At 40.0% G+C, this 22,467-nt stretch overlaps 3 protein-coding genes across 4 annotated transcripts; 2 read left to right on the top strand and 1 right to left on the bottom strand.

The window, feature by feature from the left end:
• Nucleotides 1–114: 114 nt before the first annotated feature.
• afg1la (AFG1 like ATPase a) lies at nucleotides 115–9,968 on the bottom strand. The gene is made up of 13 exons (XM_041061588.1): nucleotides 9,836–9,968; nucleotides 9,247–9,452; nucleotides 8,157–8,208; nucleotides 7,941–8,042; nucleotides 5,618–5,748; nucleotides 5,295–5,394; nucleotides 4,952–5,010; nucleotides 4,744–4,826; nucleotides 4,549–4,619; nucleotides 4,299–4,399; nucleotides 3,259–3,399; nucleotides 3,044–3,154; nucleotides 115–1,938 (listed from the first exon to the last, which is right to left on the bottom strand). Exons 1-13 carry the CDS (start codon nucleotides 9,960–9,962, stop codon nucleotides 1,801–1,803), a joined length of 1,422 nt encoding a protein of 473 aa, XP_040917522.1. The 5' UTR covers nucleotides 9,963–9,968; the 3' UTR covers nucleotides 115–1,800.
• Nucleotides 9,969–11,585: 1,617 nt separating this feature from the next.
• Nucleotides 11,586–13,946, top strand: LOC121197470 (sex comb on midleg-like protein 4). Its single transcript, XM_041061087.1, has 7 exons — nucleotides 11,586–11,816; nucleotides 12,233–12,362; nucleotides 12,563–12,763; nucleotides 12,961–13,122; nucleotides 13,211–13,435; nucleotides 13,534–13,679; nucleotides 13,821–13,946. The coding sequence occupies exons 1-7, from the start codon at nucleotides 11,586–11,588 to the stop codon at nucleotides 13,944–13,946; spliced, it is 1,221 nt and encodes a 406-aa protein (XP_040917021.1).
• Nucleotides 13,947–19,888: 5,942 nt separating this feature from the next.
• Nucleotides 19,889–22,178, top strand: vsnl1b (visinin-like 1b). 2 transcript variants are annotated; one of them, XM_041060684.1, is made up of 3 exons: nucleotides 19,889–20,050; nucleotides 20,257–20,472; nucleotides 21,981–22,178. In XM_041060684.1, the coding sequence occupies exons 1-3, from the start codon at nucleotides 19,889–19,891 to the stop codon at nucleotides 22,176–22,178; spliced, it is 576 nt and encodes a 191-aa protein (XP_040916618.1). The 2 variants fall into 2 exon arrangements, with proteins under 2 accessions (XP_040916618.1, XP_040916621.1); XM_041060687.1 differs by lacking the exon at nucleotides 20,257–20,472.
• The last annotated feature ends 289 nt before the right edge of the window (nucleotides 22,179–22,467 follow it).

The following is a 22,467-nucleotide window of genomic DNA, read 5'->3' as shown; positions in this document are numbered from 1 at the left end:
CAAAGCTAGGACTTAAGAAAAACTGAGGTCATCCAATTTTGATGAGATAACAACAATACAATCTATAAATCTGTTTCATATTACATGAATTTTATTTCCCACAGCCTGTTTCAAAGTCTTTCAAAGTTCTACTTAAGAAATGATAAGTCCTCAGTGTGATTATTCATTTGTTGAAAATGATTTTAGTTTAAACGGACTTTAATGGAGTTCATTCTACAAATAGTTGGTTCTGGAGGAAGATTCTGGTGTTTTTAGACAAAAAAAAACAAACAAACAAAAACATAACTGAGGTATTTAATAGTACTCCCCCCTAGAATTATGCTCTGAGGTGTGGAGAAGGCTGTGACTCAGAATGTAGGAAGATAAAATTTACAGAAAATAGAACTGAGCACTCAATAAAACAATCAATGAAAAGTAAAAACATGACTGTTTTATTGAGTGTACAGTTCTATTTTCTGTAGATGATTCCATTGTCTGATTATTTTAATCAATAAAAAGAAAAACCTAAAATAATCAGTTTTTTTTCTTCACGGATTGCAACAGTGTCTCAGAGGATCTGTATTTCTCTCTCTGTGTGTATAGATATTTACAAATATCAAAAATATTATTCAGGTTGTTGTTTGTTGGTAGTTGTTCTTGTCATCATGTTAGCTTTAGCTTCTGATCAGGAGTAATGTGACTGTTAACCTCACTCACAGACTGTGTGAGACTGAATGTTGTACATTTCAACATTAAAGGGAAAAAAAAGATTTCAACAAATGAAATTCACACCTGAACAAATGCACATCCTCCATTCTCAAACAGCGGCAAATGTTTTGTGTCACTTTTGTGTCAAAGTGGATTGTAGGGGTTTCAAGATTTAAAGATCGTGAATTTTATGATTCAAACAACACACTGTTTTTTTTGGGGGGGGAGAGGGTTGCAAAAATAAACATCAGATTTCAGTAAATAAAATACCACCAACTGTATGTACTAATAACACTTTTGTTTGTATGGGAGATAAACTCTGAAGATTTTTTTTCTCGCTTTCACTTCCTACACAGTTTCGTGTCTTTGTATTTGTAGGGCAAATACTGATTGTTTAAAAAAAATAAATAAATAAAACATTCACGTAAATAGGCAACCAGTTAAACATCAGCCCACACCCAAAACCTTATTAGTTTCATTTCTGAAGACAGTTGCATAAAAATACAGAATATGTAAATTAAAACACATCCTGTGATGCATGTTTTATGTTTCCTTTTCATCTTGCAAATGAAAATACTGACGCATTCAGCCAAATGTTATTGTTCAGTACATCTGTGAAATTTCACAAGCACCATCCACATAAATCATCAGATATAAACACTCAGCTTCAATTACCCAGACCAATCCGCTGCCACCGTATTTAGACTTGTGTAAGAATCACACTCAGCTCATTGAGCTGCATTAAAATGTCGCTTAAATCTTCATAAAAGTCCATTGGAAATCCATTTCCAAAAGCCGTCCAGCTCTTTCCCACAGACTTATAAAATACAGTTGGACCGCTATATGATATTGAGTTAAAAGCACTAAGAGACCCTAAAGTTCATCTTAAAAATTATCCATAAAGTGCAACGTCGCAGTAAAGTGATAAAAGTCCTTAAGATATCAATAAATATTCTCTGTACAACATTTGCACACATACTGTTGAGCAGTCCCATTGGGTTTGTGCTAGATAAGATGTGTAGGAGTGGTGTTCAGTCTGGACTGTTTTTGGCAGAGAGGAGTACAGCGTATGAAGTATGGACGTTGTGTAACACGGTCGATTGTTCCCAAATGTTAAACCTGCGATTTCGTGCTTCTGTCCCCTTCCAGCCAGTATTCCTCTGTCTGCATCTCTGTGAGTCGAGACACAGTTCTCTGGAAGGCAAATTTTTCCTCTTCTCCGCTGAATATGGACAGACTGCTGGCTTCTTCCTGTTAAACCACATGGTATTAAATAAAAAAAAAAATTACATAATTTAATGAAACTCTGAATGCTAAGTCATTATGGTATTGTGCACTGGTTTAAATAAAAGGCATCAAACAAATTGCTTTACACTGGTCAAAAAAAAAAGACAATTCGACAGAAGAATTGCTCTGTGTTGTAGTCAGTACACCAATTCTTTATCTTTAAATTTTAAATTCTTTGATCTCAAAAAATCTTAAATCTTTAGTCTTTACATGTTTATACAGACCTCGGTTTTGAGGCACATTTACATTTTTTATATGTTTTTGTCTTGATGCTTTTATGTTTTTTTTTCTGATTTTTGACCCCTAAACCAGGGAGGTGCTCCTCAACTTTTAATTTTAACTATATATTTTTTTTATAGTTGAAAAATAAACTTTGGAAACTTATGTTAACGTTTAAGATAAGTTATAAGATGCGATAAATTGATGATTTCAACATAACAAGCTGATTTTTAATTGAGAACAGGAAAAAAATTTGCCATTAGAGTGGGATGATTTAACACTGCAGTTTCCATAGACACATAATTTGCTTCTAAAAATAAAGTAGCATTATCATGACTCAAATCAGACTGAGGCAAATGGTGCACTGGTATTAAGAAAATGGCACCTCATGCAAGTAAAATTTTGATTCCTGTTTGACCGGTTATTAGTTCTTTAGAAAGATAACCCAAAAAGAGCTAATCTGACCCACGTATCTTGTGATTCTTTATCACTGTGTGAAATCAAATACAGATGCAGTTTTAAAATTATTGATATTTTTCTATTATTAAATAAGGTAATCAATTTGTTTTGGGACTGAACATCCTTGGCAGAGGAATGCACTTCGAGTGGTTTACAGCCTTACCTCATTTAAAATAAACTCATTTAAGACTCAGTAATAGACTGAAGTGGTGGTTATGATGATTTTTACAGTGCACACACGAAGTGGTCTGCCTTAACTCCGTTGTGCGTTTTAAGCTCTATTCACTGACAACCAACAGCCTCAACCTCCATAATTATCTTTACGACCGAAAGTACACACACCCAACGTGAAAAACTGGTTTAGCTGTTATAAGAGTCGCAGAGCTCTTACCCTTTTCAGCCCCAGATCGTCCATCAGAATGTGGCTCTCGTCGTGACTGTGATCCCCGTCGTGCATAAAAATATCCTCGAGAGGGTGGTCTGCAAGAATCACCACCCGCACCTGAAATTAGAGATGACCCGCTGTTAAATTCTCAATCGGACGCCTGTGTAAAGAAGTTTTTTTTGTTTTGTTTTTAAATGTGCAAACAAATAAGTGCAGTGTACCTTGTGGTCGTAGAGGGCATCCACCAGCGTTATGAGCCGCCTGGCTTGAGTTTTCTTGTTCAGCGTGAGCAGAGGAATGTGTCGGATAAAAACGGTGTCAAACAGCCTGGATATCTCCAGGTAGTCACTGGCCCCTAAAGGCTGAAACATTTACGATTAAACACTCGACATCACTGTTGCTGATCTCAAATCACTTCTGGTTCAAGTTGTTGTTCACTTTACATTTTTTCATCAAACCACATTTTAAATTTTTTTTAATCTCTTTGGATTGCTATAGTCCCTTACCCAGTCACAAGTGAGTAAATCATAGAAAACAACCAAGAACTGTTTAAACCTGTTGGACTTTAAATTCTGGTTGACCTCCCAGTGTCTTCCACCAAATAGACTGGTGCTGAAAGTCTAGATTTAAAATGATATGATGGTGAAGCTGTGATGAATTGGTGATTTTAATATTTTATGCAATGTTATCAGACCGTAGCGTCAATGAAACATTTTAACAGGCACATACAGAGTACACAGCATATGACACCGTCATATACTGTGGATGTTTGACTCTGAAGCTTTCAGTACAAGGACGTTTAAAAGGCAACATCAGATTTTATGAGGACTTTATAAGAGCGTTATAGACGGAATGTGTCAACAACAATCAAAGGACTCGCACATTTGTACGTTTTCCAAAGAAATCAGAAATTCCTGGGAGAACCAACAGCTCACGCTTTGTCATCATGAACGCTGCTTAGAAATGTTTTTTGACTGATTTGATTTGTTTTTGATTCAGCACATCAGTGACATGCTGACAACTGAGTGCCACTGCCCGCAGCGTAAGCAGAAACATGATTTCTGAGATACAAAATGCAAAGCCTAAGCAACATTTCTGAAATATATATATATATTTATATGCATGTATATACACCAAGATATTAGATAATCCAAGATAAGAAGTCAATACTGGTGCACATAGATAGGTTTACAACAGTTATGACACAATATCCTTCGCACAACTTCTATTTAAAACAAAAACAAAAAAAGCAGAGACTTACTCTGTCACACAGCTCCTCAAATGTACAGTCTGCAATGGCCCCACAGGCTTTGTTCAGACGGACTTTTCTGTTGTGAACATTCAGAACTCTTGGTCGTGTTACTGTGGGGAAAACGTGATATGGTAAGTACACCATATAATATAATGCAAATATAGTAGATGAATATAGATATGGGAATAATTGTGAAGTGATAACTAAATTACATATCAGGTGTAGAATTAAGTCAAAACTCCTTTGAAAGTCCACTTACTGTCATTCTGTTTAAAAGCCAGCTCATCAAACATCTTGTCTAGTGTCGCTTCTACATCAGGTTCACTGGAGCTACAGTAAATGTAACATGGAAACATTAAAAAAAAACAAAAACTGTGCATTTCTACCACAGATTAAATGTTTTTAACATGTTAAACGTTCAAATGCTGATTGTTTTACAGGAAAAATTTCTCACAGAAAGTAGAGTTTTCCAGCAGAGGGTCTGTTCCTTCTGCGGTAATCTATCCCAGAATCCAGAGGAAGAGTTTGGCAATAATTCTGCATGTGAGAGGCAGAATGTTAACAACAGGAGCCTTTAAAATGTGAAAGATATTTCACTGTGCCTGTCATAAACAGCAACTGCTTTCCTTGCCCCTCAGTGAAAAACCACTCTACGTTCTCACCTGCAACACGGCGATAAAAGGCACAAAGTTGACTCTCTGCAGTCCGTTTTTGTACAAGTCTGAGGGAAGATGACAAATAAGATTTCATTCACATTTGCTTTAACTGGTTTGTTAAATCACTAAAAGTAAAACAGCTTTGAAAGTAATAACACGTTAAATCTGATGAAAATGATATGATGATACTTTAGATTTCAAGAACATTAAAAGTAATATGGACACAACCGGAAAAGGACTGACTCTTTAGATTACCACAAAGGCAATGTGACAAGAAAAAATGTGACGCCATGTTTTATTTTTGTTTGTTGTTGCATTGTTTGTTTTGTTAACAACACTCGCTCCTTACCTTCAGGCGGACGATTAGAAGTGGCCACAACAACAACTCCATTCAGAAACAGATTCTCAAAAAGCTGCTTAAGAATCATGGCATCAGCGATATCAGTGACCTGAAATGCATTTCAGAAATAAATTAACTTTGGGTGCAGCACAGAGACCGTACTGCTGAGGTTCAGTGTATATATATGTATATATGTATAGATAAATAGATAGATAGATATAGATATATATATATAGATATATATAGATAGAGAGATAGAGATAGAGATATAGAGATATATAAAGACTCCATCATAGGCACTGTGGTATGTAGAAATACTGAGAGATCGCTACCTGAAACTCATCAAAGCATAGAAGACAAGCCTCTTCACTGATCTCCTCAGCAACTGGAGCAATGGGGTCATAGGATTTGGCCATTTTTCCCGCTTTCCTCTTTGGCATACTCTGTTTTAGCCGATGGATCCCTGAAAACAAGAAAACAAAAATCTGTCCTACCTGTAGTTCTGTAGTTTGGAAATACAAATGATTACACACAAATACATGAACTAAAAAGCAATGAAAGCAAATGAACTGCAAAACACAAATCTCAGTGTTTAGTAAATGCACAGTTTCTACTCTTTTGTTTGGGAGGTAAGAGTTCACAAAATTTAAAGTTCGACTAAGCCACAGAGTAAAAATTAATTTAAATATTTACAAGAAAACAAGTGCTACATATTTCTGATTATAGTTATTTTAAACTTTATCATAAAACAGAACTTGAGACTTGGGGGAGACAGAGTTTCACTAGACCTGTTTCAAGTGCTTTGTCAGCAGTTTGCATATATAACAAAACACATATGCAGTGCCGTATAGACAACAAAACTGAAGTGTGGTGACTAAACAGGAAGTTTAAGCTCAGTTCAGCAACCACAGCACTGTGTTGTTCAACAAAGTTTGGAAGCAGAATGTAGTGAAGCGCTTAACGTACAGCAGTATCGAAACAAGACCCTCGTAACGGACATTAACACTAAACACAACAAATTACGCCGCCACTGTGACATGGTTTTATCATTTGGAACATCTGCCTTCAACGGCCAAAACATTAACAAGGATGCCACAGTGTCATAGATGCAAGCTGCTGATTCAGTGGGCTGTCTGTAGACACTGACAGGAGATTTTATGACTTCACTTAAGCAGCAGGACGAGGGACAGTGTCGCCCTCTGGTGGCAGCAATTCTGCCTCAAAGGCAAGTGGCTTGAGCTACCTATTCAAAACTGTCAGAAGTCAGCAGTGTCAGAAGGATTCGTGTCAACCTTGTTAATGCTGAATATCATTTTTAAAAAATTGTGACAAGAATCAAGATGCTTCTCAGGCAAAAACACCACCAAAAGAAGGTGAATGTCAATATTTTTCCTTCTCACGTGAACAGGGAGGGGACAAAGCCATAATAACCACAATAACAATGATCTGAGACGAGAGTTTTCAGCTGATCAGAGTTAGTTCAATCAACTCTGGGCATGTTCACTCCGAGTTAAGTGACTGCCTGGTGAATGAAAATAAAAGCCATGATCAGTGGAGCTCTGATACTAAGATTCACCATGGCAACGCGTGAATAAAGAGGAGAGGCTCCATTTTAATACAGTGAAGCCATAATTATATCAGTGTGACTGACTTAAAACAATGGATGATAAAGCTGGAATCCAATTGTTTTTTTAGATTAACATTTTAAATATTTTCATTCACCCGCAAATCAAACAGATGAGACATATGTTTAACAGGCTGTCGATTCTGGTTATTTGGAGTTGAAAAAGCATCAAGGTAAAAACTGAGTGTAAATTTGTGTAAACTGAATATTTTATATACTATATTATTTTTCACAATGTAGTAAATGTAAACATAGTAACTGAAATACTCTTAGAACAAGTTAAGACTTTGTGCAGTCTACATTCGCACAAAAACTATCCTCGCTCAGACATTTTCACACAATCTTCAATATAACATGATAACTATGAATTCTGACCAATGTGAATCTAAGTTTTCACACAGACTTTTTTTAAATTTACAGTGAGTAATGTACAGTAGATATTTGAGTGCAGGGGAACTGACTGACGACAGTCACAGTGTTATAAAGACGAACAGTGTACAGATTTTATTCTTAGCTGAATCCAAAATGTGAAATACATGAATGCAAGGACAGTGATCTTTGTCTCTGAGGGTTGACTGACCATTAAATAGGACAAAATGGTGAAGATATACCTTGGGTATCAAACTATTATCCAACTGGGATTTTAATCTCATTTATGTGGTCTGATATGCACTTTGATATCAACCTTATGAACGAGGTAATGAAGCGAAGTGTGGCAGCGGGAGACATTTTTCTGTGCAAAATACAAGGATATGTGTCTCTGATGTTTTACTTCTCACTAACCAGCCTTTGCAGCTTGGAGCACAAATTCCACTTCTTGGACCATGACTGGTTCATTCATTCATGCATTCATTCAGTTACTCTAAGTTGGCTTATCTGCCCTCTAGTGGCCGTTAGGAGCAAATAAAATAGAAAAAAAACGACAGGTGAACAAAGCAAAGAGTACCCACTCTCTCTGAAAAACCGCTTAACTGAGAAAGGTACTTCACACCCGTGACACTGTGCTGCCTCAGTATATGAAGTGTACTCACTTTTATGCACGTCCAACATAAAGCCGTGGAAATGAACCCTCTTTTTCTTTTCAGTCTCCACATATGAATAAAACATGTCCATGACCATAGTTTTTCCTGTGCCTGAAACAAGAAAGAACAAAGTGAATCAGGAGCAAATTAAGACATAAAGTACATAATGTTTAATGAGAAGTTAAATTTAGATTCACAACTATTCTATATACAAGTATTCCTTACCAACATCACCATAGATGTAGTAGCCTTTTGGAGGTTTGGGTTTTGTGAAAAACTAAGAGATATAAGAACAAAAAACTTAGAAAGCAGATTCAGGAATTTAAAATATTCTCAAACAACAAAAGAAACCTGAAACTGAACAGGTTCCATCACCGTGAAACACAAGACCTCTTCACCAAATTCAAAGGCAATAAAGCATGAGACAGAGTACGTTATTTTAACAAAACCTACATGTGTCAAGTCTCTGAGTGACAAGACTAGTGTAACAGCCTTTAAACAAACAGATAAAGGGTTTATTTCAAACAACATGCTGCTGAAATCACCTACGAAGATTATAAGCTTGCATTTACACATAATACAGACATAATACAGACTGGTGTTGGCTGAAAGCATTTGGACCTATGATAACATCATGGCAGACAGTATTATTACATGCATACATATATTACATCATTGAATAACAGAAGCCAAAACATGTGTGCTTGTTATTTTTCTGACACAACTTTGAAAACCTACTTCTTGATTTGAGCGTGCAAAGCTTCACCGACACTTGGTTGACACGTTACATTTGTTAGTTTCGTCAAACACCATGTACCGCTGCATGCAAAACTTTGCTTTGCCAGCTGTTAAGCATGGGGGTGGAAATATTATTCTTTGTTTGGTTGTGGCACAGGTGAACAAGTGAACTGAAACTGAAAAGTGTCTTCTGCAACGGCACAATGATCCACAGCGGTTAGAGGCTGACCTTAAAGCATGCTGTGTGTGCAAGACAGCCTAAAAATATCTCAGAACCTTAAGAGATGCAAAAAGATTGGTGAAAACTCATAAATTAGGAATCTTAGCTGCTGTGTTGGCCAGCTGTGATATGTAGTGTGTATTAAGCAGTGACCCTAGTTTGACAGTGACCTTTTAAGAATGTTTTTTTTTTTTTTTTAATGTCTGTTTGCTGCAGGAGTTGCATTTACTTCTTTTTACTTCAAAAATCAACATTTTTGCACATTATTTATATGTAATGTGCATGCACTTTACTGCACGAGTCAGTACAATCATATTCCAGTGAAAACTACAGGTGTGTTGACGAACTTGTCTGTACCTTGGAGAAGATGGATGTCGGTGTGTTGCTGTATCCTCTGAGTGTTTTGTGCAGATCGTCCAGTTTCTGCAGCACCGCTTTCTGATGCTCATCCTCCCGCAGTGTCCCGTCTCGGATCAGGCCGCTGTAGTGATCCAAAGGCCCGCTGAACCCGCCGGCGCTGACGCCGCCCTCCTCCACCGCCTGCTGGGCTTTCACGGAGTAACCTTAGAAATTATGACACATACAGTAACACATATCACACACAACACATATAGTACCGGGAGTTCAGTCTGCACACATCTCAAATGTTCGCAAAAAGACGTTTATTAATGCGGAAAGTTACGATAATGTCGCTCTTGTGGACAAAGACCAAAGGTTAGCGAGTGACGACCAGTGACCGTTCACAGGGTAGGATAAAGCCACTGAAAATAACAAGGTGAATTTATGAAACAGGAAAAACATTTAGAATAAAACCAGGTTTGTTATGAGAGAGTGTGAACCGGCTACTAGAGACAAATAACAAGTAGAGCTAGGTCGACTTTCAGACTGTTTACACCACCGAACAAACTCCTTTATCACAGCAGCTCGGTAAATAAACTCGTCTTACCTCGTCTGCAGAGCTCCGTTAAAGATTTCAGCAGCGTTTTGGAGGGATTTTGCTCTGTTAAAAGACACTTAAAGCCCAGTAAAGCTGAGGGTGACATCTTTAAAGACAGCGGTACGCGTACCGCCATCTTGGTTTCAAATTGCGTCAACGTAACTTTATTAGCAAAGACAACACACAGAAAAACATCAGCGGCCAGCAGGCGGCGACATTTCCAGCAATCCTTCATCTTGGATTTTATCATCTTGGTAATAATAACAGTGGAAATTGTGATGAGAAATACAAAGCCAGACAAGTTTTGTATTCTACAGTACCTGTCAACAACAAAACATTGCAGTGTGCTATACACAGCACACTGAAATGTCCTACCTAATATTTTGATAACCAAACATTTTGGTTAATATGTGTGTCTGTGTGTGTGTGTGTGTGTAAAACACACAACAGGAAAAAAAAAACAGAAAAATAAAAACACAGAAAAATAACATTCATTTTTTTCATACTTTCCAATAAATATTCTCATCCTGATTAACAGCAGAAACTCAGTCCAATTATCCCTCCACAGCACTGAGCTGGAGTTGCAGACAAAACATGGCAGACAACGGTCAGGGTGTTACTGGGCTTACAGGCTTGTTGCCATGACAACAGAAGAGCCCTTCTCCCTCTCTCTCTCTTTAATGCACACACACAGACACACACACTGTCACTCGCTCTCTATCTGTCTGTCTCTGTTATACACACACATATACACACACACACACACATATACAGTATTACAGTGGAATCCGCCTTGCTTTGAGATCCGTGCTCTGCTATTGGAGGCAGAAAAAAATATAGGAAATACAGAACGGAGCGTAGGGATACTCCACATCTGTTTTGGATGGTGAGTGCCTGCTGGCTGGTTATTGTTTGTTTACATACTATATACTTTGACATATCTGCTTAAAACAGGATAATTTTTACTGGTATAAATTGCAGTTTCTTCTTTCTGGTTAGCTCTGCAGCTGCAACGTATAAGTGTGTTTCTTATAGCTGCTTCTTCTTCTTTTTTTTAAGATTAGGGTGGAAGCTGTCATCGTAATGGTAATTCATAGCTGGGTAGCCATGGTGAAGTCAATTTCCCCCTCCCTCTGCCACTGCTGAATGCATTAGTCTAATGAGATGTCTGCAGCCTGTGTGCCGAGCAGCAGCAGCAGCAGCAGCAGCAGCAGCAGCAGTGTGTTAACCAAAAGGGGACGAGGAAAAAGCCACATACAGAAAGAGCAAGATGGCTTTCCTTGCATTGTGAGGAATTTAGCTTTAAATTCACCTTAAGGCTTTTGGGATTTAAAACTAAAGGGCTTGGCTCTTGGGCTTTCACAATAGAAGATAGCAGGTAATAGACACCCCCCACCCCCTCTCTCTCTCTCTCTCTCAGGTTTATTGGTCTGTTATCAGTGCAGGATGGAGGTGCTGTTTCGTCCACAGCTCTTGCATGGCTGCCTTTTGTGTTGTTCGATTATTATAGTGCTCTGCTAAATTCTGCTCCTCTCACCGCATTGCTCAGCTGGGTCTTCTGCAGTCTGTTAGTGTTTGGATGTTGCCGTTGCACACCTTTGCCAAGCCATCCTGCTTCCTCTGTGTCTGCTCTAAATGGATGCTAATGCTGCTGCTCTCTAATGTGTAGCTGCTGAGGAGGATTTGTGTATAAGTGCATGTTTATTTTTCTTTTCTGTTGCCTGAGCTCAACGGTTGTTCCCTTTGTCTCCAGCTCCAAATGAGTGTACCTGCAGCAACGGCACAGAAATCAGACGGCAACAACAGTGAAATGCAATCAGCTGCAGTGGCTCCCTCCTTCATCCCCAGCCAGTCGGGGAAGATACCGGGCAGGAAGAGAGGGAGACCCCCACTCCGCAATGTCGCCAAGATGGATTTTCCTAACCGTTACCCAGAATCGCTCCCTCCACTCAAAGTGCCAAAGAAGAGGGGGAGAAAGCCGGGCTTCAAGGTCAGCCAGATTGGGTGGTGGGGAACGGAGGGGGGGATGAGATGTGGTGTGTGGATGCAGTGTGTTTAAAAATGCATGTGTACACAGAAAGACAGAGACACACAGGCTCCATGCCCTTCAGTTTTTGTGGGACCCCAGTGTAACAGTAAGAGACTTAACATCTGTGAGGCTTTGTTCTGCTGTAGTCAAATGTTATTGAAACATTTTTGTGTCTAAAAGAGAAGTAATTCTTATTAATATATCATAAATACACACAAAACTCACCATCTGTAGCATGAAAACTACAGCTTCATGCAGATTTCATATTCCGGATATTCTGCCACCCCCCCCCCCCCCCTACATCATTTAGTATGCATAAATAAATAATATGCCCAAAATAAACTCAGGAATGCAAAAACATTTTTCTTTTTCTGCAGCTCAAACCCAGGATGGTGATGACACCGTTAGCGATTTCTCCACCCAGCAGCACCCCTGAGCCTGATATGAGCTCCATTCCTCAGGATGCCGCCACCATCCCCCACTCTGCCACGCCCCAGGTGCTCACAGGTAGGACACAAAGCACTCTGAACCACGTGTGAGAAGCATTAATGGTGTTTTTGGCTTCGTAATCCAGTCCGGATTTGTTTAAAGACTGTTAAAAGATTATATAAGTCAGTACAGAAGATTATTAAGGTGTAATTTTTTTCCTTTGTTCTTCTGTTTCTCCCTTTCTTTCCCCATCTCCACCTGTATTTTTCTTGTACAAGTCTGTATCTACATCAACAAGCAGGCCAACACGGGCCCAAACCTGGACAGGAAGAAGATCCAGCAGCTCCCTGATCACTTTGGACCCGACAGGCCCTCCGTGGTGCTGCAGCAGGCCGTCCAAGGCTGCATTGACAGCGCCTTCCAGCAGAAAACAGTGTTCACGCTCCTCACACAAGGCTACGGGGGAGAAAAAATATCAGGTGTTGTACAAAGACCCCCCTCAGGTGTTGTTTTCTGTTTGTTTAATACCCTTCAATAAATTTCTTATCACTTCACCTGAGGTGAAACTGATTTAAAAAAGAACTGCCATTAGTGAAAGTTTAATGACCTAATTTGGAAGAAAGTGTATCCAAACTGTGCTGTTGTTTCAAGTGGTCTCCCTGTTTCGCTCTTCCAGCCACATTTGATGGGAAGCAGCACCTTCTGAGCCTCCCCGTGGTGAACAGCATCGACTATGTGCTTCGTTTTCTGAAGAAACTCTGTCGCAGCTTGCACTGTGAAAACCTCTTCAGTGATCAGCCCATTACCCAGCACAGTGGTGGCTCCTACCAGTCAGATGGTACTTTGAAATTTTGACTTGAGTAGAAGCTGCTGCGCTGATATAAACAAGTTCTCTCAGCTAATTTTGACTCTAATCTTGTCTTTAGCTGAAACTTCTATGGCCGAGGACTACCATTTAGACCAGTCAGACGGCAAACGCTACTCCGTGGACCCCGGCGACTCTGCTTTCAGCTCCATAAGCTCACCCTACTCGCCAAAGTCCTCCTACGGGTTTCGTTCATCACAGCAATTCTCTAACGGCTCAGCGTCCATGAGCATGTGCAGGCAGTCGTCCACCAGCCCAAACACGTTCCCAGAGAGCAACAGGACAGGTGAGAAGTCACGGAAAAACAAAACCAAGATTGTGTCCATGTTTATTTCCCTGAGGAACAAAAGTAATTCTCCTCTCTATCTTTTGTTCTTGCAGGAGGTTATAATGCGTCTCCAGAGTCCCAGGACTCCAAAGCTCCACCCAATAAGGACCCATCCACCTGGTCTGTGGAAGATGTTGTCTGGTTCATCAGGGACGCAGATCCCCAGGCTCTTGGCCCCCATGCGGACGTCTTCAGAAAACACGTAAGTCCACTGAGTTCTCGACAAGCTGACTCTTTATGCTGCTGATTTAATTTGCGAGACTAAACTTCCAGTTGAAATCATCATGGCTGGTCACCTACTTCTCACTGATTTCACACCAACCTCTCCTTCTTCTTCTCTCAGGAGATTGATGGAAACGCTTTGTTACTCCTAAAAAGCGACATGATCATGAAATATCTTGGACTGAAGCTGGGGCCGGCCTTGAAGCTTTGCTACCACATCGACAAACTAAAGCAAACTAAGTTCTGAGAACCTTCCACAATACCTTGAATTCAAGAGTACATTTGCGTAGGCTCACATCTGGGGACCCCCAGGTTTTGGTTCTTCAGGCATGAGGTGTGCCACTTTCTTTAGGGTTCCCAGAAGCGGGGGTCACTTCCTTCTCTGCCCCAAAGTTCTGTAACTTCTGTGTAAAAAAAAAAGAAAAAAGAACGACATATAAAAATCCACGAAAGCCACACAGAGAATTAAATGTTCAGGTATTACTGGACAGATTTGGCCGTCTTTTATGAAGACGTCTGTAATTAACATTTGCATTTTAACAACAGGAAAAAGTGAAAAATAGAGTAGAGTAAGAATAGGATCCAACTAAATGCAGCTAAAGACTCCGTCTGTCTGTGTCTGTCGGCTGTTTGGTGCTGAGAAGGGAGTGTGCAGTGGGGTTTTATAGCATTTTTGCTGAAAATAGAAGCCTATTGTGGCTGGAAACGGCTCTAAGAGAGCAATGAGAGTGAACCAGAAGAGTGAAGTTGTAGGCCGGACAGCTAAACGATGAACAGAAACTTGCTATTGAGCTCTCTAAAGCTTCACATTCAGATGATAGTTCTCTGTAGATTCATCACTTTGAGCGACCGCTTTCACATTTTTTTTATATTATCGATTTTAGCTGCTTTTAAGTGTTGAGCAAAGAAACTCTGTGAATGTTTTCAAATCTGGTGAAATAAAAAGGAAACGAAATGGAACACAACAAGAAAAGTGACACGCCTCACTTCTGGGCACCCTACATGAAGTGGGGGCCCTACTCTCTTCCCATTGGCTCGCATACCTGGGATCCACAGACTTGAGGGCCGCAGTTGGACCCTCTTGGTACAGATTAGTGTTTTTTGTTTTTTTTTTGGAAGATTTCCATGATGTCATGTTGTGATAATTACATATTCACCCCTCTCTCTTTCATCGTTAAATTATTTACTGTACTTTTGGCACAGACTTTAAACTGAAAACCTTAAGATTGTGGAACACGTCCACCATACACATGTTAACATAGTAAAAGAGGGCCAGTGTAAGAAACCATTTAGCCTCACAAACCTTCATGGGCAGCACATCCGTTGGCTGCATGCAGATTTCAACACAAACACACACACGCACATATATGTGTGTGTGTGTTTGTTTCATCTGACAGGAAATGTATGACAGAAAACACTTTATACCTTAAGACTACTTTCACTTTGTCAAAGCTCACTATAGGATCCTGTTTACTCGTGTTTATCAAGCTAAAAACATATCTATAACTGTACTGAAAAGTGGTGCATTAAATACTACATTGCTTTTTGATTGAGAGATTTAGAAAATCATTTTGATACTATTTTTTCACATTACTGTGTAACAAAAAAGTAATGGTCCCATTGGATTTGTCATTCTTTTTTATTATAATTTTAATATTAAAAAATAAAAAAAACACAATATAGCCTAAACAAAACATGACATAGACAGTGGCTCTCTTATTAGTATATATAAAGAAAAATGAGAGCATTGTGAACGTGATATATTTATGTTTCAATATGCAAGATTGTTACATGCCAATTATCTCCATAGGCTCTTCATGTATACTCATAAGAACATTTTTTTCAATTTCATATGTTTCTATGTTTTTATCAAAAGCATCAGTGTTGATACAGAATTTGTCAAAACACACGGAACACGTAAATATTACACTAAGAAAACCCAAACAGCCATGTAAATGGGTATATAATATAGTATTGCTTTTGTATACCACTTTCGGTGTACAGTATGCATCCTTTTTTAATCAATTAACCTTTGTAAGTGAATGCTGCTGTAAAGATATTACATGTAAGCCATGCCTAGTGAGATCAAGCTAAGGTGTTTTATTTTGAAAATCACTATGAATAAGAGTTTTAGAGAAAGCTGAGTGGATCAGTACTCTATGCTGGTGCTAAAAGTTACCTATGTATTTAACTGTTTGCTTTTGTGTTTGTGAGATGTAAAGGAAATCTTATGTGTATACTGTACTGTATGTGAGTATTAAATTAAGAAATCAAGTAATCTGAGCTTTGTGTGTGAGACAGACTTTTTATTTCAGTGTTTTATTAACTATTGTGATGGACAGCTGGGTTTCTTTTTTCTTCTTTATACCAAAGAAGTCTGAATGGATCCAGATTTGGATTTGGGTCCTCACTACTGAGAATTATTTTGGCTGGGAGCCTCAACTGTGCTTCAACACATGACTTAACAAAGGTGACCTATATCTGCTGCTCCCATACTGGTGTCCAGGGACCTCCAGGGGGCCTTGTGGGGCTCCCAGAGGCTCACAAGGAAACATGGAGGTCCCTGGAGCTGATTAGCATACTGGAAAAAGGTTTCAGGCTTTCTGTACCTGACAGCAAAACCCTTCCTAAACTCCTCCTGTTTAAGGTCTGTGATCTGAATTATCACAGGGACTGAGTCACGTTACTGGCAAGATTAAAATATGGTACGACTGTAGTCATGTCTGGATCAATATCCCTATTTGTCCCACTCTCTGTATATTTTATGCAAAGATTATTACTTGGCTCCTAGGACTGCTGTATAACAAATTACAATTTAAGAATATGCAACACATATCAACTGAAAAAAGACGGCGTTAAAGGACTAGTTCGGCATTTTGGGAAATGTGCTCATTCGCTGTATTATTCTTAGCAGGACAGGCCATAAGGACATTATCATGTCAGTTGATTTAGTGCTTCAGAAGTGTATGTTCCCACAGTTCCCTACAAACCATCTGCCACACAGTCAAGGCTGTAGTCAACACTGAGGTCAGGTCCTCGGCATGGCCGGATTAAACTGTTCGCTGGCCTCAGGGCAAAATTTTGCTTTTGGGCCCCTGTTGTCTCCAAGTTCCCATGAAGTACAATGCACAGCGGACATAACAGATAGACATGCCACTATATTTTACACAAGGAACAGCTAGTGCTCCTGTACTGGAATACTACTATCTGGTTTCAGGTTTCCTGTGTGCCCATTAGATGGTGGTGAATTGACGAAATTTATTTACACACCATGTGATCACAATGTAAAGTAAAATAGACTTGGGAGCCAAATTAGCCATTAATACAGGATCAAGTCAGCACAAACAAATTAGCAAAAAACAAGCAACTAAACTGTACCCAATTATCTGCCAGTGTTTGGTGTAAATAAATAAATATTCTGTAGCCTGATTTTAGTATTTGTTAGACAAAATATCATCCATGTCCCACCAGACTTTTATTTTCTGGCAGTGGTAAGAAGGTTTGGAAAGTGATTCTGTAGTAAATGAGAATGGAGATTCATTCTCCACCATGGGGACACATGCCAAGAAGACTGGAGGATACAGTTGAAAGCTCTGGGAATAGCTAAATAATTAGACTTTGCCTTTGGGATAAATCTTAAGAACTTCATGCTGGGATATGAAACCTACAAATAAATTGTATAGTTAACTAAACAAATATGAAAAACTCAAATGTATAAATGCTATTTTTTCTCAAGGGGTGGGGTTGAGGTGGCTTAGATTCATGACTCCAGTGAAGGTTGAGGTTTTGGTTTTAGTCACGGAATCCTGTTATTCTTGTTAAAGCCACGTTTAATGACCATAGGACTAAAACACTTCACACTCAGGTTTATCGATTCTAAATTATCCATTAGTGAATTATTTCACCAGTGTCATAAAAATCTGGACGCATCTCTCAGTCTTGCACCGCTGCTGTTGTGTTATTCAAAAACACCACTATTTATTTATTTATTTATTTTTTCTTCCTCCTGGTGAAGAAATCTCAGGCTGACCATCCTCATCACGACGAAGGATCCGGTTATAAAGTGACGGGATCCAGCTGAACCCAAACGGAGCAGCAGAGCAACAGTGAACTTATGATCAGGCTGTGTGATGCACACGGGTGACGCCGCGCTCCTGTAGTCGCATAACCAAAGACTGGCGTGGGATCGGTCCCTGCTGCGCCTCATCTGGAATAACGTCGGGGAAAAAATCCAGAAATTTCATTAGCGGGTGTGTTTTGTGTGTTTTTTTTTTTTTTTTTAAAGGAGGCGAGCAGTGTTGAGAATAATCCCTTTTGGGCGAACGTTTCCATCGGAAGGGGGATTTTCTGTACTTTGCAGAAGCCAGAGCTGATTTATTCCGATAGAGAATCACCAAATAAAAGGTAAGAGGTGATCGCCTGCCGATGTACATGCCATGTGTTAGATTTTCAAATTATAGATGCAGCAAGCGGTGCACGGTGTATGTTTATGTGTCACGCTTCATTTTTCTGTATTTTCCTTCTGTTTGGATGAATGGGATCGAGCAGAGGGCTGGCACACTGGCACCTGCGCATCCCTTAAAATAAAAGCCTCTGCATTTTGCCTGGAAACAACCAGAAAAAAAAAAAACAGAAATAAGACAGCGAGGAATCATTTGACGAATTGACAAAATGTCATCAAGATGTGTGTTATTAATTGGCCTCTATGAACATGTACTGTTGCTCTGCGGTGGCACGGAAGGAGCTGGATTGTGTTTTTAAAATAGGTGAGCTTTGGTTATGAAATTTTGACATCTTTTTCGCCCCGGTGCGCACGGAAAGATGTCATTAGGAGCAGGATGGTGGGATCTAATCTGAAAATACACTCACTGCGTCGTTTCCATCGGAATGCAGCAGCGTCTCTCTCTCTCTCCCTCTCTGCGCTCACAGGAGGCGGTTGGCTTTAATAGCATTAACTCAGATGTCATTGCCCAAAGCGTGAAATAAAACAGCATCTGTTGGCCTCTGTTTGGGCACAACGAGTCATTCATACCGGTGGCCCGCCGCTGTACGTGGTGGTTATTTCTCTAAAACACCGCAGTTACGCGATGCCGAGCCGTTTCCACAGCTCAAACGCTCCGGGAAACTGTTTCGTTTTGTCATCTTCCTGCAAAATGTTTGTCCTCAAGGTCATTCACTGAAGCCTATTTCAGAGATTAAACCCAAGATCGGCTGCTATAATTACCAATCAGGCTCGTAAGGATTGGTTATGTGGCACGCAGGGGGTGGACATTAAAGGCTGTGATTTGCACTGGTTTTTAGCTGCAGCACACATTTCTGCTGTTTGTTGTGGAAGGCCTGAGCCAATGCAGTGATGTGGTGGAGCTGTCCAGCCCGCTGCTGCTGCTGCCGCTGCTGCAGAGATGTGGATCATATGTTGGTCTCAAGTGCTGAACATTCTCATAACGGCCTGTGTTTAGATATGCAAATAATATTCTGCCGTCTCATTTGTTAAATTATGTATTGAGAATTGACGCATTCCTGGTCACTTCATGTCATTTGCCACATCATGAGTCAATAATTCATGAATCCGGGGCTTCTGACAGGCTGCTCTGCTGTGGTCGTTCAAGTTGTCATGATAAGAAACTGGATAAGAAACTAATCCAGGCAGATTGGTCTGTGGATTGCCCACAACTGGCTTAAACACTATATTACACGCAGACCACTCAGTTATAAGCTATATTCCCCACTGATCCAGATTACAGAAGGCCCTCAGTGTGCTCCTGCATGATGTCCACAGTCCACGGTCTCTGGATTTACTGCAGTGGTGCCTCTCTTACAACCAAGCACAGGCTTTGTTGTCATTGTCAGGTTATAGGACAGTGTTTGCAGTGGAAACTTGATAGCAGCGATCGAACGTTTGATGAACTGGATCTGCTCTGACAGTGATGATCCAGGTCAGTGCTACCCGGGCCACAGACTGGCACAAACAGGCTGAGGGGACAGAAATAGAACAGGAGCACCGGGGAAATATCCCCCCCCCCCCCCCCCGCCACAAAAAAACACAAAAACAAACAAACCCATATTTACTCTCTCTTGACTTACTCCTATTTGAAGTGGATATATCTGTGCTGTGCTCGAGATTTTCATACTGGTATCGCTCAAGCATAGATAAATGCATTATTCACGTGTTCTTGCACCACAGGAACCATGGGAAAGCAGAACAGCAAGCTGACTCCAGAGGTGATGGAGGATCTGGTGAAGAATACAGAGTTTAATGAGCACGAGCTGAAGCAGTGGTACAAAGGCTTCCTGAAAGACTGCCCCAGTGGCAGGCTGAATCTGGAGGAGTTCCAGCAGCTTTACGTCAAGGTTTGTGTGAACCACGTCCTCTCTCTTTTCTTCTTTACTTTAGGATCTGCTTCTTTTACATCTGCCAGAGTTATCTTCTTGAACATTTAATCATGCCATGGTTATTTTCCATCATGAAACTGGTGCCACAACAGCCTTTTTAAAGCCCTAAAGTTGAATAATTAAACATCTCTCTCTCTCTCTCTCTCTCTCTCCCACGTTTGCAGTTCTTCCCTTATGGCGATGCATCAAAGTTTGCACAACACGCCTTCAGAACCTTTGACAAAAACGGAGACGGGACCATCGATTTCCGAGAGTTCATCTGCGCCCTGTCCATCACATCCCGTGGCAGCTTCGAGCAGAAACTCAACTGGGCCTTCAACATGTATGACCTGGATGGCGACGGCAAAATCACCAGAGTGGAGATGCTGGAGATAATCGAGGTGAGGGATTATCGAGTCATTAAGCCCTCGCTCATCAGGGGACTGGGCTCTGTTTTTTTTTTTTTTGTTATCAGTCTCCTGCACACCTGCAGTGCCTTGAGTGCAGACACACTTTCATAACGACAAAACTGCAGTTGTATTGAATTACATTATGCCTTTCCTGGAAACACAATCAGTATAGTATAATCTGATATGTCTATGTGATATTAGAACATATTGATAGTTCCTGTAGTGATAAATGTAGTGTGTGCTTCATCCCCAAGCAGTTACATCAGTGGTTCCCAACCTTTTATGTCTGCCACACCCCCACAGCCCCATCAGATCAGCTCAAGCACCTCTTCAGTAAGCTCGTTTGAATGAACTGTAAACTGGAAGCTATTTAACACTATAAATAACACAGAAGGGGTTATTGTTACAACTGTCTTTTCATACAGTTAAATAATCAGTGTTTAGGTTGCTTTGGTCAAATTTGCATCCATACTATTACCAGGTTTCAAGCATTCAACTTGTACTAGTAACTATTTTAAGTATTTATTTATTTTCATTTACAACGGTTAATTCATGAGTTTTAGCTAAAAGTTTTAACTGGTTATTTCATTGTTTCAGCAAACAACAACTGTTTATCCATTAATTTTTGTAGCAAACCCCGGCCAGACAATGGTGAAGCCAGCGCTCTCAAGTCTCACGCATTGAGCGTTTTTATTTATGTTCAGTTATTAGTTTTTCCTAGAACACAAATATATATTCCTTCCTTTCAACTCTTTCCCTCTGTGAGCACAGAGGAAACACAGAACCGCTAATCTCAAACTGCTTAGCCGCGACGCGCCGAAAATGCTAAAGCTAGCGAGAAAGAAAAATGAAGCTAACTCTCGGAGTAACTTTCACAACAGAAATACACTCAAGCTTTCTGTTACTGTTACAATCACAAATTACATACAAATGAACACAACGTTATAAAAAGAAAATTACCTTGTTCCCATTCCAGCCAGGTGCTTACATTTTACCGAAAGGGGGGCTATACACTGTTTAGCGTCCATAGGTTAGTAAAAACGGTTAAAACAGGAAGTAACTTCAAAATAAAAGCATTCGAACAAAATTGAATTTAAAAGAATAAAAGCCCACAGAAAGTGGCTGGAATTAAAAACAGACCTTCTTAAGAGTAATTTACACTTTTACCATAGCTATTTCAGTTGGTTATAGGATACTTTTATACATTTTATTTCATCCATTTCATACACTCTTAATTGCAGCACACAGTGCTGATGTTGTAAATTTAAGATTAGCAGCACAAAAGTATAGTTAATTTAGTTAAGTTTAGTTGAGTCAATTAGTTTAGTTTTCCACGCACCCCTTACTATCCTGGCATGAGTATCCCCTGTGGGGAGAAGCACCCCTGGTTTGAAATCACTGATCCATGTCCTCATGAACAAATGAACACATGTAGGCTTCAGTGGATTACATAATGAACCACACTCCTCATCTTATTTCTCACTGCATCTCACCCACAGGCTATCTACAAAATGGTGGGCACTGTGATCATGATGAAGATGAACGAGGACGGCCTGACACCAGAGCAGAGGGTGGACAAGATCTTCAGCAAAATGGATAAGAACAACGACGACCAGATCTCGTTGGAGGAGTTCAAAGAGGCGGCGAAGAGCGATCCGTCCATCGTGCTCCTGTTGCAGTGTGACATGCAGAAGTGAGCCCCTCCCTGCTCGCTCCTCTCCCCGTCTGTAATCCACACACTCTGGACAGCAGCACATGTTTTAAATGTCTCATTAGGTTCTCTGCCATTTCCACAGGAAAAACAAAACAAAACAAAACAAAACAATGCTTGGACTATTTTTCAATGGACTCGCTTCTTGTGGTTGTATGCATGAGAATGTCAAATGCTGAATAATTTTGAATATAGCTATAAGATATCATACATTTCTATTTCAAAACATGCCAGTGTGATTTGTGCACAGTAACCCTATACATTCTCATTCAACC

Source organism: Toxotes jaculatrix, chromosome 17 (assembly GCF_017976425.1).
Source record: "Toxotes jaculatrix isolate fToxJac2 chromosome 17, fToxJac2.pri, whole genome shotgun sequence".
NCBI lineage: Eukaryota > Metazoa > Chordata > Actinopteri > Toxotidae > Toxotes > Toxotes jaculatrix.
Note: the sequence above shows the minus strand (reverse complement) of the source record. Positions and strands in the feature narration are given on the sequence as shown.